The 15,694-nt window shown below is 42.7% G+C and overlaps 1 protein-coding gene across 2 annotated transcripts in view; it reads left to right on the top strand.

The window, feature by feature from the left end:
• Positions 1 to 448: 448 nt before the first annotated feature.
• The window catches only part of LOC133350270 (uncharacterized), an 80,742-nt gene continuing 65,496 nt past the window's right edge, over positions 449 to 15,694 (top strand). For both annotated transcript variants that reach the window (XM_061564444.1, XM_061564443.1), the window contains exon 1: positions 449 to 1,747. In XM_061564444.1, coding sequence (XP_061420428.1) covers positions 836 to 1,747 — 912 coding nt within the window. In that variant the 5' untranslated portion in view covers positions 449 to 835. The remainder of the gene's footprint in view (positions 1,748 to 15,694) is intronic.

The raw sequence follows: 15,694 nt of genomic DNA, 5'->3' as shown, positions 1-15,694 counted from the left end.
CTGGTTGTCTTGTTTCAAAACCACACCAAAATGTCATTTACTGTAAGTGGCACAGTCGCATCGGAAATATGTTTAGAATTACAGGCGAAAGGTGGGGGGAGGTGTGTGTGTGGGGGGGGGGAGTAGGAGCTTATGGGTTTGGATGGGAGGAAATGTTGGGTGTGCTGGATGTGTTGGGGGGGGGGGGTTAGCGGGGTGAGCCGATGGGCTGGGCTGCTTTGCGGGTGGGTTGTTCCACTGTGGGGAGGAGAGAGAGAGAAGAGAGAGAGGCTGGCGAGCGAGCGAGCGAGAGAAGAAACCTGCGTGACCGTGAATCAGAGCGCTGACATCAGTTGTGATTTGAGCCGCGGTGACGCGCGTGCGTTTGTTATATTCAGCCCGTCGGGCGGAGCGCTTGGCAGTCAGCGTTGCTGCCACTGCGGGTACGGCCACGAGACGCGCACAGCAGCCCAAATAATCCGCGGCTTACCAGCCGAGGATTGCCGCAGGGTGTTTAGTGCGGATTTCATCCCGTTAAAAAAAAGTTATTGGCTGTGACTCTGAGATGTTCTCTGCGCACTGGAATCGATTGGAGGCGAAAGCTTGCGCGGCAGGGAAAATAGATTTGCGCATTTGCAACTGGGTCCGTTAAATAATGGTCATCTGTTAACCAAAATGTCTTGAAAGTGTTGCTGTTAAGATCACTAAAAACTTTTGCATTGGAAAGTCTCGGCGAAAATCGATTATTGTGAGAAATATTTATTAGGTTATTTCGTCTTTTTCTTTTTACGAAGGCAGTATCTGGGTAACATTAAACACTCTGGATATTCAAGTAAAGGCCATAGACAGCCTCACCATGCCGGCAATTTTGGCTGGACCCAAGTCCAGACCCACTTCTGGGCTTCCAAAGCCAACCATTCCCAGCAGCTCCTTGCCAACTTTGAGCATGGAGAGGAGGTCTCTTCCACAGCCAAGCATTCGACCAGCTTACACGAGCCAAGTTTTCTCAACAAAACCTCCGCTTCCAGCTGGGGGTCAACCTGGGCCAGGAAGAATGCTCTACAGCAGCCAGCTCTCAGAAGTGAAGCCTATCCTTTCTGTCGGTGGTCTGGGACATCAGTCTGGGATGGAGAGAAGAAACTCAACCCAGAGGCCATTTTCCAAAGAATCTCCTGAGGTGGATGATCTGCACAGTGTTAAGACACTGTCAGACAAACCATCACCCGGCAGCCAGATACCTGCAATTAAACCAAGCTCTCTCTGTACGGGTCAAGGGACTGTATTGACCGACAAGCCTGAAGTGGAAAAAACAAAACCACATCACCGCCCGACGGTCCGATTTGCTGAACCGATTGAAAGTTTCAGCCCATCTGATGACGAGACGGATTTGGACTCGAAACCTCCTTTTGGTGGTTCCCAAGCTTTGGTTTCTGAAAAGAGTGGTACTCTTGCTGACAGTAAAGTCAACACTGAAGGGCATTGTTTAACATCTTCTGACTCGAAGCAACCTAAGGAAAGCCAAGTCGTGTCTGTGAAACCTTCCATTTTGATAAATAGTGGAACGAGGTTGGCCGAGAAATCTCTGCAAGCAGAAAAGCAGGCACCTCCAATTTGGTCACCTCTCCGTTCCAGCAACAGCGCAGAGCTCGTAGACATCTACGGCATGAACGGAGCAGTGGAACGCCCTTGGAAGGAGACGTGCGGTGTTGAGAACTTGGAGGCAGAACATCTGTTAGGAGAAAAAGCAACCAGAGATGGTGACGTGCAGGTGAGTAGGAAGTGCCACGACTGTCCACACTGAATTTTGAAATCCCCCTCTCCCACCCTGCCTCCTCGGTTGATAAAGTATTTTGAAGTCGATTGGTTTTGTTTACGTTTGTAATGGGTATTTGATGGAAGCACAGCATCCAATGAACACTACAATAGGGGGGCAAAAATATCAAAGGATTTCATTCAAAGAAATTGCTTTAGTTTAACCTTTTAAACACAATATATAATTTCAAATAAGTACCAAAGTATAAATAAACTTACAGGGTTTTCCTACAACAACAAAAATATCACAAATGCACAATACTTTTTCATTACTTAATTATTGTTATAAGTCAGTCTGCTAACCCTGCAATCATCAGCCCTGATGCATTCAATCCATAGCTTGTGTTTGTTTTATGATTGCAAGGCAATGCTGAACTGAAGTCTAAGCTTTATTGCTTACCTAAAGATTGAGGAGGCCATGTCGTCATACCACTAACACATTTTAAATATTTATGGTTATAAGCAAATGTTGCTGTGGTTGTGTTTACATAACATTGTGCTTGGGAGAAGTTCTGTGTTTTTGTAACCCATCTTACCTGCAAAATCTCACCTATTTCAAAGTGATAATGTGCAATTGATCGAGATAATATTTTCTCCATGGCGCGAACAATACGCGTGATATATTGCGTCGCATAAATGAAGCGCAAAAAAAGCCATACTCACTATATACCGACATGTGTTGTTAATGTGCCAGGCAAAACTATTACTGCCGAGATAAACTGCAGCATTGCATAGAACATCAGCACGGTAATACTGCACATAGCTTTTGTGCTGCCTGCACTTAAAATGATTTACAGACATTTTAGCAGGGCATTCCTTGTGATTATTTTTAAAATGTAGGATTCGCAAAAGGAAAACATGACCAGGGCGATACTGGTCACCTTCCTTCGATCATTCATCTTGATGTTTGGGAGCATTTTGTGTGCGTGTGCGTTCGTTGTCAGCAGGTGATTTACAGCCAGCTTTGAGAGTTGGAGGATTCCACAGCACGCTTTACTATGATGATGGACGATAGCACTACCTTGGTGCCCAAACAATCGGGTCCTAAACAAATAGTCATTTAGTCAGCCCTGGTAGAGACGGGCGGGTCGGGGGTATGGCAGGCTTTGACCACCGTTTTCGTCACAGGGCTGCTACCAAAAATACATCGGGCCACAGTATAGTACCTGTGTTGTGGTTTGTTGCAGAATGTAGTAGTAGTAGTATTACCTGTTATGGCTAAGAGCATACCATTCCCTGTGTACCTATCCGCACCAAGTGTTTGCACGAGTTTATTGCCAAAGGTCAGTTCCGTCGTAGTGTTCACGGTGCCTCTTTAGATTGTGGGTTCAGTTTTCTGTGTGGTTGTCACCAGTTGAGTTCTGTTTGGGATCGTGTGGGGACTTACACAGGTTCAGATAATCTTCGCTTAGATTTCTTCAGTGTGCTAAAACAAATCCAATCACTTGAATCTGCCTGTTTACAGTGAAGCATTGTGCAATTCGTTGTTTGTTGGTCAGTGTCTATAAAGGCAGAATACAGTGGTAAGAAAAGTGATGTCGAGCAAATGTGTATATTTTTTATAACATACCATGCAAATGATTGGTAAAATAAGCTAACACTAAAGAGAATTCATACCTACACCTACCCATTGCAGGTAAATCAATTGCATTTTACGTTTCAGCATGCAACAAACGTGAAGGAAAGGGCTCTATGCAGTAACGTCACCCAAATATCCATCGATTCAATTAAAGTAGCATTTTAATTGTGCCCATATTACCATGGCTTGGACATATTGAACATCGTCTTGAGATAGGAGATAGTATTGAGTGGGGAGAGGCAATGCTGACACCACTGTATTTGTTCTTGTTTAATTGCTGGGCATTAATACGGGAATGGGGGGGGGGGTAGAGCGGCTGCGTTGGGATGGGCGTGCTGTGCTCTGAACCTGTCGACTCAATTTAGATTCTCGGCCAGTGATACCATCCGTACCTGGCAAGTGATATCAGAACTGATCATTCCCTCTCCGCCCCCCACCTTTACCAACATGCATCGACAAGTGTGGTGAAGTAGAGTTGAAAAAAAACATCGTGACTGATGTGGTGTTGGGGTGGCCTTCAATCCGTTGGTTGATTGAGAATGGATATAATTTATATATATTTTTTTAGAATACAAGATGGAGTACTTCGTTCACTGCCTTAAGAACTCCGTGACCTGACTTCAAATTTTGTGCACGGCTAACATCAGTGACGAGCGTGATATCTGAACCAATCCTGGTCTCCGCCCTTCACCAACCTGCACTAACTAGTGTGGTGAAGTATGGCCATGCAACACATTTGACTGACAAGTGTGGCGAGGCCTTCATCCAACAGTAGAGTAACAAAGGGCTGCAAGCAATTATTTTCTTACTCGAATATTTTTTCTTAACATTGCCAGGCAACCCCAGCCCTGGAAATTAACCATCAAATTTTTTTAAAAAATTGTCGAATAGGGATTACAAACATTCGGGCTATTTAATTACTAAATTACATGCATAATAAGTTAGATAATAAAAACAACCCATTTTAACTGACAAAGTGTGGGATGGCCTTTATCCAGCAGTAGATCGCCGAAGGGCTGAAAATGTACCAGCGAGGCACTGGATTGCTGTTTCTTGCAAGCAATGCCCTGCACACAACGCTGCCCCACACTTTTCCAATCGAAAATAGCAGCGGCACACAGTCGTGGTTTTCCAGTTAAATGGATTGACCAATTCAGATCTTGCGAATGTGGCTTGTGGTGTTGCAGTCAGGATTTATGGTGTTGCCGTGTCGGTTGGCTGCGATATTCTGAGGTTTAATAAGTGGCTTTCAGTGGGTAACGAAAACGTGAATTGCATGCCAGGCAGTGCCTATAGGCGCAGCCCACCACCTCTGCCCACCCGCTACTTACTGGGGAGCTACATGCATCGCCACGCGCTCCCCCCAATGCCGCCTGCCTGCACTGTCTCAGCTGGGGGAAATTAATTTGATTTTGTCAGCCTGTGTTCAGTGCACACGTCTGTGCATCTGTTACATTTCTTTACGGGTCCAATGCGTCTTCTTTGTGCCGCACGTGCGTCCTACTTTCATGCCATAATTTGATTCAATTTCACAAATAACAGCGCTCGTTTCAGGATAAAAAAACGTAATGTGTGGCCTCTGCTGACATACACTACTGCATATATGCACTCTGTTGATATTGGTTAATATTTTTTTTTATGAGATTACATTTATATACGAGCTCACCTTTATTAGCACTTCTTCCCCAATATAGAGGTCCTGTATGTATTTTACCATTCATTCACTTGTAGTAGGAAAATAATAAAATAATAAAAATAAAACATAATAAAATAATTCTCACGACGTTTCGGCCACAACGCAAGCAGCCGTCTTCAGGTGGAGAACAGGTCTCTGAAATGTGAACATTAAGTCAAAAGATGAAGTGGAGGATCATGCTCTGGTGGGCAGTGTGCCCAAGTTATAATGAAGCGAGCTCTAATAGTTCTAGATTTGAAGCTTTCGTGACTGCAAGGATTCATACTCTTAGTTTTTTCGGTAAATTTACGTAGGTAAAAAATGAAATTTAAATTAATAAAAGTAATAACAGAAATAAATTAATAAAAATAATAAAATATTACTTTTATTTATTTTAATTTCATTTTTTACCTATGTGACTTTACCGAAAAAACTAAAGAGTATGAGCTCTAATAGCCTTGATATTCTATGTGCTGGTTGTTCCATTTCTGAACTTGACCATTTGTACATCTGGGAAAAAAGAGGCAGGATCTACTGGACATCTGTAAAAAATAGCTTTATAGCTCATATGATTCCTCTAGTATAAATCAAGATTCTGATTTGTACAGTTGTTTTTGGATAGTTTTGTTCGTGTGTTTCTGTTGTCACTAGTTTTCTATTGTATAACCAAGTCCCCATCAAAAATTAGCATGTATAGCCCAATGGGTTTTACCTGTACCAAAATTAAACACGAAGAATATGTACAATAGGTATATTCACAATCTCTTGTTTTTTTATAGTTTAAAATAATAAAAAAGAATTTTAATGCGGTGCTGATAAATAAAAACTAGTCCGTGTTTACTGAATACGTTTTCATTGTGAGTCATTTGATAAATACTCGGTATTCTTTTTAATTAATGACTGGTGGCCCAACAGGTCTGTAACTAAATATCCACTTTTTTATTAAATAAAATTATGAAAGCTCGTTTGCCATAGTGGTTGTGCCTTTATGCATGCGCGTTGCGCCTTTGGCAATGTACAGCCACTACGAAGTGCATGGCATTTTCCTGCAAACGTGCCTTGACAAGAAGCACATTATGCACATGGCAAAAAAACACCCGATCATATCGCGTGCCAGGCCAGTCGTCGTATGTCGGGACTACTGTGTAAAATGGCATACTCTGCAGTAGAGGACCACACACACCTGTGCGGCTACCTAAGTGGCAGTGAAGCTGTTTACCTGGGATCTTTGTTATTTCGCATGGGTGGTGGAGGAGGCATTTCCACCAAGGGGATGCCCAAGGCACCGGGAGCCCCCTCCCGTTGTGGCCATGGTTCGGCTCGAATGTGAGCAAAGGCAGCAGTGCGACCGAGCTTTGGCCTCTCTCTCTATTCCCCCAGCGATGTCTCTCTCTGTGTATTGGGAGTTTTCCCCCCTCCTTTATTCGTGCGCTCCCTGGTTTGTGTTATTTTTGCTGGCTGCGTGTGCGGTGGTGGCACGCACGCATTCACACTGCGACGCCAAATAAACAACATGCACTGCCATGCCTTGAGTTTCAGTGACATTCATCAAAATCAAATATCATTGTGTGCACGTAAACCACAAAAGGACATGTAATCCTGAGGCTAGTAGCGTAGTTACAACGTAACATCACATATTCTTGTTTTGAAATAGGCGCGTTACTTTTTTTATGCAGTCTATGAAATTTACAGCTCATTAATTGAAGGAATTGTGATGTGTATTAATATGCATGCTGTAAAACATAGTGTTCACGGTTGCCCTCTGCTAATTATACACTGTCATTTCTCTACACCACTTATGGTTGATCACTTTAATTAATGTTTAGTACAGAAAGGCATTCCATTGAAATAAGATGCGACAAAAAACCCATAAGAATCCCAGTCACTATTTTGAGCCAAGCTATATCATTTATACACACGCATGCAAGATGGGTCATGCATAGTAATAATGATGATAAAAAACCTACAGGCTTTTGTTAATCTGCTGTACAATGATGGCTTCCCTACACTATGTTGGTCATGGGAGTTGTTTGCCCATACTTCACCACCCTGGTCAGTGCGAGTTGTTGAAGGGAGGGGTACCCAGGACTGGTGCCATGGATTTTTTTGCTGTTAGCCGTGAATTGGACCCAGGTTTGTCGGTTTCATTGCGCTAAGTATCGCCGCCAAAATGTCTCGCGCTTAGGAAGCGTAATTCAAGTCGCCGTGGTTCTCAGTAAAAGAAGACGGGAATGATGCACAATTTGTGCATTCAAAATAAATAATTTCACTTGGCAGGCTGCACACGGCTGTTGGGTTCTGCAGGCGATGTGATACGAGGTGGTCAGATCTGCACTTGAAACGTACCCCCCCATGCTGCACGTGCCACTTCACCACATCCTGACAGATCGTCACCAACGGCTGATAATCCCCAAAACGATCCGTGCGTGCCCATAGCCACTTCCGTGCACGCGTTTGCATGCAGTGTCACACCTGCCCAGTGTACGCTCTTGTTGCAAACAGCACGCCGAAGTTTCTATTTAAAGCTTTCGTGACTGCAGGGATTCATCTTCTTGGTTCTTTTGGTAAAGTCACGTAGAATGGAAATAATAAAATAATAATAAAAACATGTAAAATAATAAAAATAAAACATTATGTTTTATTTTCATTATTTTATTATTTCCATTCTACGTGACTTTACCGAAAGAACCAAGAAGCACGAGGAAGCTTGGCGCATAGGAACGGAGAGGCATCGGGACAGAAAATCACATGCACGGTGCGTGACACGGTTATCTGGTCACATGCAAGTTGGAGCTTAGAATTGTAGGCAAGGTCAAGTGTTCATTTCCCGTGCACACATTGCTAATACGATGCAGTCCACGTGAGCGGCGTTGTGTGCGCACAGAATTTCCCGGAGAAATCGCGCACACTCTTAGGTGCTGGGTGCGCACATTATCCGTGTCCACGTGTTTCACGACGCGCTCTTCGGATTGCGCGAGCCATCGTACACCACCGCGCTGCGTGTGCGCGGCGGGGCGCGTGCACCACACGCGGCAGTCGAAGGCACTCCGAGCCGGGGCCTGACTCAACGTTATCGGCCACCGCGTGTTTGACAGAGGCGCGTCCACAAACCGTCGGCGAGGCGTGCGCCAAAATTTCACGCTCACTGACCAGTCCAGATAGCGCACGACGGTGCCCTGTGCTTTGTGCCGGGCGCTGCGTGATCCGTGTCGCGTTGTTGGCATTGAGCCAGACACATCCGAAATATACAGTACGTGGAAGTTTGATGACCTCTGGCAACAACAACAACAAAACATTAAAAAAATATAGCCATCGCTTTTTCTCATAACAAAAGGCCCCGTGACACGCCGCCTGCAGGAGGTGCTGAAAGAAACGGTGTTCTTGTGTGGTCGAATTGGTTTAAAAAAAATAGGGGAGGCTTTTCTCTCTTGGCTTTTGTGCTAAAAGGGTAATTGAATGAACCAGCGCAGTCTCAAACTCTTCGGCAGCACTCCTTTAGAAAAGGCAACGTGACTTTGTCTCCAGAAGATGTTCGGCATGGGAGGCTTAAAAAGGGAAAAAGGGCAAGTCGGATTTAAGTAATGGATCGCACAGCCTTCTGCAGCAGGCAAAACATGCCCTTTTTATTAAGTGGGCTGCATGTAGCACGTCAGTCAGAGAGGCAACTCGGCATGACGATTCTTCATTTTAAAGCTTTATGGCTGCTTTAAAGAACATTTTAAGTCAAAAGGTTGCCTCGTCTTGCTCACGTACTTATTCATGTTAATTAAGTACAGAGTACTGTGTACTGTATACATGAAAAAGTTATGTTTGTTGTCATGCCACGTTGGCATTGGTGTGTAAGCACATTTATCAATAATATTTCCCTTAAAGAGAAAATTTATATTTTCGCAAATGTTTCATGCAATAGCCTGCCTTCATAGAGATTGGCTGAAATGCAGCCTATTATATACAGCACAGACATGTATACAGCTAGCTGGTTTGCCGTAAAAATATTTTGCATATTATCTAGTCTTTAACACGGGCAGGGCTAAATATAGATGTCTATAAGAAGTGGATGGGATGTAATTTCTCGTGTCTTGTGCATGACTCCCAGAATCTATAAATGTGTGGCTTCACACTTCATGCTGTGCAATCAATCTTCTTATTGGGGCCATGTGTTATGGCTGAGTCAGCTCCTTATCCACCGCATAGAAAATCCAAGACCTATGCATTTGTTAGAAAATGTTGCAACAGCTGTTACTGTAGGATGTTTAAACATTTTAAAGTTAACAGCATGTAAAGTATTTTCCCTTCAGCTTCATTTGTTTAAATGTTTCTTTGTATATATATAAACATAATCTTGCTGCCTTGGTCTTTAAATTGATGATTAATCTTCATCATAGTCTTCGAATGATATTCATCATAGGCAATGCAAAACATCTGCAAGAAGTTCAATTCCAATGTACGTCGATAGGACACAGTGCCGTGGTGTAATCGTTCGCACACAAGGACTTGAAATCCAGAGAATCTCCGGTTCGATCTCCTGGTGAGGCAGTTGAAACAATCGGAAAAGTTGATGTCAATCCACTCACCGTGTCTGTCCGCCCAGCAGTATAATTGCCTTTTTAAGCGACGTTACTTACTGCCAGAACATACCTCCATCAATGTAACCTTACGCTGTGCGCGCGGTGCCATAAGCATACTTCGTGAAGTTAGAAAAAATAAGGATAGATTATTAACCATTTCTGGCAATGAAACGGGTGTTAAGATGTTCAAACACGAAATACTGTAGACACCTTTCGCAAGGCATCAAGTCTGCATTAATCTTGATTTTAAGCTTTCGTGACTGCAGGAATCCATACTCTTTGCTTCTTTCGGTAAAGTCACGTAGGTAGAAAATAAAATAAATCACGACGTTAATGCAAGTCTCCATTAACCACACGTATTTGTTGTAAAACATGCCATTTGACGTTCTCTGGTCTGACACTGGTGAGACTAGGCCACGAAGAAGGCTGTGTAGGCACATCAGTTTCAAAGAGAATGCCATATATTATGACAGCATTTTTGTTTGCATTTTTTTGCCACAAGTACGTGTGGTTAACGCAGACTTGATGCCTTGAAAAAGCTGTCTGTTGGTTTTTAAACATCTGTTTTATTGTAAGAAAGGCTAAAACCTATTCTTATTTTTTCATACTTTTGATACCGCCAACAAGGTCCCATAGATACACTTCGCGACGCTTGTAAACGGGCTACGTATGTTGAACTTCTTTCGCACCGTACATAGCCAACCGTGCTAATCGGAGGTGCGCGGGAGAAGGACAACAACAACAACAACAACACGAGATACAAAAAAAAGCGAGTGGGCAACCTTCCGTCGTACGGGGACTTGCTTCACGCTGACTTGTCGGGGCAGGCCCGAGGAGGGGGCCGGCGCTGGATGGGCGTTCTCGGCAGTCGGTGGCGGTCACAGGACGAGGTGGGTTTGGGGCCTGAGGCCACCATTCACCTGGGCGGACCCACCAGAAGGCCTTGGTCAAAGTGGGTAAAGCCCCCCTCCCTCCCCACCCACCCATTCAAGATTCCTGGTCAACATGGAAGAGTAGACCAAATGCCCTCTAGAGTTTGCTCGAGTCAGACCCCATTAATCAATCAAAAGGTACCTGTAATGTACCTGGTCTATCCATTGTTGAAGGTTTTTTTTCAATTACTAGTTTTTAATGTTGTCAAATTAGAAGAGCATCCTACTGCAGTATATTTTTCTTTTATTCTGGTTGATCCATTTATAGATACCCAGCTGGTCTCTAAAGATCCTCTTATTGTCTCGCAACAGGTGATTTAAACATGTATTGTGTAAGCGATGGCTCCATATCTTACAGAGGAAGAGTGTGTTGATCAATGTCCTGTATTGACATCGGTGGGAGACAAGCAGAGGCTTTGAAACAAAGTGTCGATCTCTCTCTAGTTACAGCTCCCTATTATTTGGGTGGGTTATCTCTAAATGGATCGCCCTGTATAGTGCTCACCTTTTAAAATGACAGCTTCAGTCAAGTGCGACACCATGTGTCTCAACGTTTTACCACCTGGGCTGCATTCCTGGTGAACCTTGATTAAGTTGTGGTTCCCAAGTTAGAGACATCTCTAAGCTCTAGAGCTATGTTCCAACATCACTTTCAGATTCCTGGCAAATGCACCAAAGTGCTGTACTGACTGCACCCAGTACTTAATGCTGGCCGTGTTTTTCGTAGTGTTTCTTGTTTATGCATATTTGCAAGCACTGTGTGTCTTAGAAGGCTTGATCATTTCTGTTTTAGGGGTTGTGCAGAATTGTATTTCGTAAAAATATATATTTTTTTACATTTTTATTTGTGAATGATGGCAAATAAAGTAGTTGGCCAGCTTCCATTCTCAAACGAAAGCCATGAAAGGAAAGCTATTTAGATATTTTTTTCTTTCTCTCTCTCCACTCATTGACAAAAAATATAGTCTTATTTTACGGTTACCTGGCATTGGGATGTTTGCGTGGTGTAATGGTTAACGGCACGCTGTACTTGTCAATCCAGAGGTCGCTGGCCTGACTCGATCTCTCGGCTTGACAAGTTGAAAACAATGGACACAGTGTCTCAAATCGCTCAACCTCTATCCAACCAGCAGGTGGACATGATTACACCGCAATTAGTCATTTGGCAGGTGAGTGCGGGTACTGCCCCCCCCCCGCCCTATCAAGACACCTGCCCAGCTTGCAATAGTCGGCCAAAATCCCCTAGAGAGTTGCTCTCTAGACCTCTAGTAGGGGGCCCTTCTTACCAGCAGTGGTGTGAGCAAGCAATCGCAGAGCTGTACCTTTTACGAAACATTGTAAGTGTAAAGTAGTGTAGTTAACACCGATCAGCCCTAACTGAAAGGAAACTGCCGATTTGATATAATACGATATTCATAATCAACGTTTTTGGGTTAGATTGCGTTATTTATAAATGTGTCCGTAACCCTCCACCACCCGACACGGCCAATCAGCAAAAAAGTGTCACCTTGACAAAAGACAAATAGTTTACTGCTTTAGCCCACCGGTGTGTTGAAGCGTGAAACCACAACATTTACAATTTTTGAGTACAACGTTTCGCTGGTAATTGCTGATTGGCCGTGTTGGGTGGTGGAGGGATAAGACACATTTATAAATAACGCGATCTAACCCAAAAACGTTGATTATGAATAATATTGGTCGCGAAAGCCTACGTGTTAGACCAATAATACGATATGTTTTCAAGCGGGAGTTTGCCTTTGGGAAGGAGGGGTATAAGCGGAGAGAGAGAAAGGAGGTTGTGACACTTCAGGCTTGGGTCCAGCAGTGTCTTATCAGCCAGCAAAATGCGTGCATCTTGTTGAGATGTGCTCGGCAGTCGTGAGAAATTTGTCTCATCTGTTGTTTTCTGGTTGTATTTCTATCGCTGTCTGACAAATTAGGGGAACTCTGTGTCATTGGTGAGGTGAGCGTGCTGACAGGGCTCTTAGATGTATCATGCCCAAATGAGTTGTGAATTTTGAGCGATATGACTTTTTTGTACTTTGTTAAACAAACAAAAAAAGGATGTGAATCATGTTTGTTAGTTGTTTTACTTCTAGCAACTCAACGTTTTTCACCGAAGGTTTTCAGAGATTGTGGATTTAAATATGTTCCATAGCATGCTCGTTAATACTGTCTGCATTTCCAGGCGCCTCCGTATGATACTAAACAATTTAAAATATACATGTATGTGAGAAATAGCAATTGAACTCGCACAATGTCTGTGATGCAGTCATTGTTAGTCTGTTGATGGTCGGCGATGCGGCTATCGACTCATCTCGACGCGCTGTACATGATGCACCACTATGGTGCGTACGAGCGTTCAGGGTTTTGGCACAATCGTCCTCGCTGCGTTTCGACATCGCGGAGTTGCACTGATTTCGGATTGATTGGTACCCCAGTCGCGGAGTTAAGTAACACCCATGGAAAAAATAGTGTCCCAGAAATAAAATATTGAATTGCCTCGGCCATTTTGTATTATTTGGTTCCCCGGGATACCGCCATAAGGATCAATTGAATAAAACACGAGCTAGTGAGCAAAGTTGGTGAATCACTTGCCTTGAATAAGATCTATATAAACCGATTTCTTTTTGAGTGGAATGTGGTCCCATAATTAATGATGAAGGCTCTTGCCAATAACATCTGGTTATGCAGCAGCATTTGTTCAGCAACCCTAACGCTGCTGATGAGAGCCAGAAGGTCGAAACTAGTCCAGATTTTGGTTTTCTTAAACAAATGCTGTTTGATAATATTTATCTGGAAAAGCTGATTGGCTGATCGACTAAATCTTATTTTGTATGTGAAGATGCAGTATAGTTGCTTTCCATAAGGACATACTTAGTTGGTTTGAACTTCAATCAGTACCCTTTGATATACTACAGTATATTTATTATATAACTAGGCCAGCTTGGCAAAACGTATTCCTGCTGCTCTCGCAGGGTCTGTGAGTTGTTTTTTGTGTGCTTCATCTTCCCACTTTCTGATTTTAAATCTCCCCCAGACACACATTATTCTTATGCAGGGCACCATGTGCCAGTGTCATGTGCTAATTGCATGGATATGTAGTTGCAGTGTCCATTTCTCCCTCTAGAGGGTAGAACAGAGCCCCCTTGCTAACAAGAGCTATACTGCTTTATGGAGCTTAGCTAAATAAGAATAAAAAAATTAACACAATAGCCTTGCTTTATAGCAAATATGTATGCTGTGAAGAAGGGATATTGCCCAAAACTCTGTAGGGCAGTGTTATTGACAAATCTGTGGAAAATGTGTTGTTTGTGCTTGTGCACCACCATCTGTTTCGTCCATTCATTGACAGGGCAAGAATAAATGATGTTATCAGATTAGCATTTAGTTTATTTGTATTCATGAAATACAATTCCTGCATATACTGCAGACGATTGTGGAAATCACATTAAACAATAATACATTTGTAATAGCAGTATGAAGTCAAAGTTTAGATAATGTGGAAGTTACTGTTAACTGTGCTGCACATTTAAGTCCTAATATTTTATTGTGCAAAAAAAAGGCGAACATTAATCCTTGTAAGCAATGTTTTGATGGACATGTTAAGAGTGTTGTAGTCACTGGAAACAAAAATGCCATTTGGAAAGCCATCGGGTTTGGCACACAGATGCTGCATGTTAGTCTTGCTTTTGAAATCATAAGCCTGGTCTTAACTAATTATGTTGTCAATGAAAATGTAAAATAAAATTCTAACTGGTACATTCCATGTAAAAGCTGAGGTTTTTTTCAACGGTATGCTTTTAGCAATCGCACTCTGCCGTTGTTTTTGAACTGTCACCCGTGGTATTTATTGAGGGCAAATTTTCTTTCACGTTTACCACTTCGCTGTAAATGAGTGGAATTTTAATGCGGTAGGCTCAATACCAGTGTCGAGCTGATGTAATCCACTCTTGATTTTAAAATTAATTGTATGCATCTGTAATCATATGCAAGGCATGTTGAGAAGGGTGTAATAACTGTTTCTTGCACAGTAAGAGTACAAATTCAATGTTTTTTATGCATTAAATCAACATCGCTTTATTTGTGCTAAGAAATGAGCACGGGCTAAGAGATCCGTTTCGTGAGTGTCGGCACTCCACCGGCTCACCGGTCTTGACATGGACAGAACATTTCGATTTAAAGCTTTCGTGACTGCAGGGATTCATCTTCTTGTTTCTTTCGCTAAAGTCACGTAGAAGGGAAATAGTAAAATAAAAATATTATTATATTATATTATTATTAAAGATTAGTTTATTATTTTATTATGTTTTATTTGTATTATTTTATTATTTCCCTTCTACGTGACTTTACCAAAAGAACCAAGAAGATGGACAGAACAGTTCCCACACCACGTGAATAAGGAAGCAAAAGTCCTCTGCGCATGTTGAACCCGGCGTTGTTCCAGCGTGTGCTCCTCCTGCTGGACTGGCTGGCAACTTCCTGTTCCTCAAAGTGCAAGTTCATGTTTCGTTTAACCGGGTGAGAATTCAAGACACCAGGATGAGTCTCATTCGCTCCAACAAAACAAAACAGAGCAATGAAGTAAAGCAATTGGAGCAATAAGATCGCTCTATCATACGAGGAATGAAATATAATTGCAAACATCCATTAACATAAAATCAAAGCTAAATATTGAATTCCCTGCAGTGCCAATTGGCTTGGACAAATTACCTCCAGATTGCCGCGGTGGTGAGATATGATCTCCCTCGCCTGGAGCGCAAGAGGTGGTGGGTTTGATTCCGACACTGAAGATGCCTGTTGTATATTTGGAGTTGGCGTGTTTTTCTCTCCCCGTGGTCACGTGGATTCATCTCTGGGTCCTCCGGTTTTGCCCTCCACATTTAAAAATATGCGTTTGGATTATTTTACTGCTACTATAAATTCCCACGTGCGATATACGCCACTTTGATGAGGGATCACGTGTGCTCAGATTGCCTCTGAGAAAGAGCACATACCTCAGTGTGCTTTTACCTGGTAAAATAAAATATAGTTTTTTAGTAAGCTACAGAAACATTAAAGAGATATAGGTTCACTTTAGTATTCATATTTAAGCAAACAAGGATGTATGACTAAAAGCAATTGCAAGTGAAGTTATCGAGACAATTAA

This window comes from Lethenteron reissneri, chromosome 33 (assembly GCF_015708825.2).
Source record: "Lethenteron reissneri isolate LAM-NWPU_2019-01 chromosome 33, ASM1570882v1, whole genome shotgun sequence".
Taxonomy (NCBI): domain Eukaryota; kingdom Metazoa; phylum Chordata; class Hyperoartia; order Petromyzontiformes; family Petromyzontidae; genus Lethenteron; species Lethenteron reissneri.
This window is presented reverse-complemented; position numbering and strand designations above follow the sequence as displayed.